The sequence below is a fragment of the Pelmatolapia mariae genome, linkage group LG22 (assembly GCF_036321145.2).
Source record: "Pelmatolapia mariae isolate MD_Pm_ZW linkage group LG22, Pm_UMD_F_2, whole genome shotgun sequence".
NCBI classification, from domain to species: domain Eukaryota; kingdom Metazoa; phylum Chordata; class Actinopteri; order Cichliformes; family Cichlidae; genus Pelmatolapia; species Pelmatolapia mariae.
The window spans coordinates 1,942,062-1,944,121 of NC_086245.2; the positions used below are offsets into that span (position 1 = coordinate 1,942,062).

General features: G+C 36.8%; 1 gene segment (V, D, J or C); it reads left to right on the top strand.

Annotated features, from left to right (window-relative positions):
- Positions 1-232: 232 nt before the first annotated feature.
- Positions 233-1,755, top strand: LOC134619862 (Ig kappa-b4 chain C region-like). The segment is given in 3 exon segments: positions 233-289; positions 588-669; positions 1,355-1,755. Coding segments are annotated over 3 exon segments (474 nt in total).
- Positions 1,756-2,060: the final 305 nt, after the last annotated feature.

Consider the following 2,060-nt stretch of genomic DNA (forward strand, 5'->3'; position numbering starts at 1 on the left):
ACTGTAAACTGGATCCACTGTGTTATTCTGAGATTTTGATATCAGAAAAAGTCCCAAGTTTTACATTAAAAAAAATTTATTTATTATTTAAATGTGACGCACTGTAATATTTTCAGTTTTCACATCAGCTGAAAAAAATGATACAAACAGTGAATTTTTTTGTTGAGTTTGTTTGTTTCAGAGTCAGAGAGCCGTGTCTCTCTACAGTCAGAGGTTTTTGTACGGCGGCTTAATGAGTTTGTATCACTGTGGTACACGTTCGGTGGAGGAACCAGACTGGATGTTGGAAGTAAGTCAGACTTAGATGCGTTTTTAATTTTAATTTTTATTTTCTTCCATTTTATTTTATAAGAAAGGCTAGGAAACTTTTTGTGTAACTGATAAATTATTTTAGACATAAATTTTGTCCTAAGAAACCAAGTCAGCTTTGGAAATGTATATTCAAAACCTTAGTACAATTTTAGATAAAAATCTGGGATGTTTCATATTATTAATTATTATTTCTGGTTCTGATGATAAAGTTGTATTTTGAGGGCTTGTAGGTTTAGTTCAGTCTAACAGAGTCAGAGAGCCGTGTCTCTCTACAGTCAGAGGTTTTTGTACGGCGGCTCAATGAGTTTGTATCACTGTGGTTGACTTTTGGTGGAGGAACCAGACTGGATGTTGGAAGTAAGTTAATTAAACTGTGTTTTTTATTAAATATTTTTATCATTTTATTTTATAACCACTTGTAGAATGCGTAGATGAAATAAAAGTATTTTTTTATTAAAATAATTTAGTTACCGATGTTTGTCCTTTTTACTGGACAAATTCAGATGAGATCTGCAAGTTTCTCTTGTTTAATCTACATTTCTGTCATAGTAAAATATATGTAGACAAGAGTAAACTTCATCTTATGATTAGTTTGTAAATTTCCACCACATCAGCTGCTGTTTGGATGAGTTAAAGTTTGCTTTCTGATGTTTTTATCGTGTCAGATGTTTCAGATTTAGTTTGAAATCATGTGAGCTGTTCAATAACATTTCAAATCTATATGAATGAGTAGCTGCTCTGTGCTTGTGTCCACTCATTTCTTCAGTCATCCATGATTTAGACTTCTAATCATTTTAAAGCCAAACTTCTGCTGTAAATGTTTCCAATCTGCTTCTTTTATTTCCAGTGTAGTTTGAACATATTTCAGGTCAAACTGTAGGTGATTCTCTCTGTGCTGATATGCATGAGAGGTTTCTTAAAGGGAAGTGAAACAATGTGTGAGTGAATGACTGGTGGAGCAGAAAAAACACCTGACAGAAACTTCTTAACGGAGAAATTCAAATTGTGGTTCGTGTCCTCTAAGCTGATTGGTGTTTCCTAGGTGATACCCGCCCCGCCCTGAAGGTGCTGGGTCCCTCCAGTGCAGAGCTGGAGAATGGGAAGGCCACACTCATGTGTGTGGCCAACAAGGGCTTCCCCTCAGACTGGAGTCTGTCCTGGAAGACGAGCGACAGCAGTGGCAGCAGCAGCATCAGAGGGGAGGAGAGCAGGACTCCTGGAGTGCTGCAGAATGACGGCCTCTACAGCTGGAGCAGCACCCTGACGCTCACTGCAGACCAGTGGGGGAAGGTGGGCTCTGTGACCTGTGAGGCCACCCAGGGCTCCCAGGCTCTGGTCTCAGAGATACTGAGGAGAGACCAGTGTTCCCAGTCCTGATGTCAATCACTGAGTCTTTCATGCTGTTTATCTTCTGTCTCTTTGTTTCTTTTTGTTTGCAGATTTTTCAAAAAGCATCAAATAGTCATATTTCCATCCCATAATGACAAAAATCATAGCAACAAACTCCTCTAGTTTCATCTTTTTTTGTAAAGCTGATATTTCAACCTTTTAAAAGAATAAAATTGTAACAAGGAAACATGTTCTTTGACTCTGTGAATTTAATAAATGCACATAAAAAAAATAAAGATTTTGAATAATGTATTAAGCCAGACCTAAAGAAATATGTCTACTGATACACCAAGTGTAATGTGCAGTGAAAATGTTTAAATATATTCCTATACACATATTTGTTAGTTTGTATAAGATGC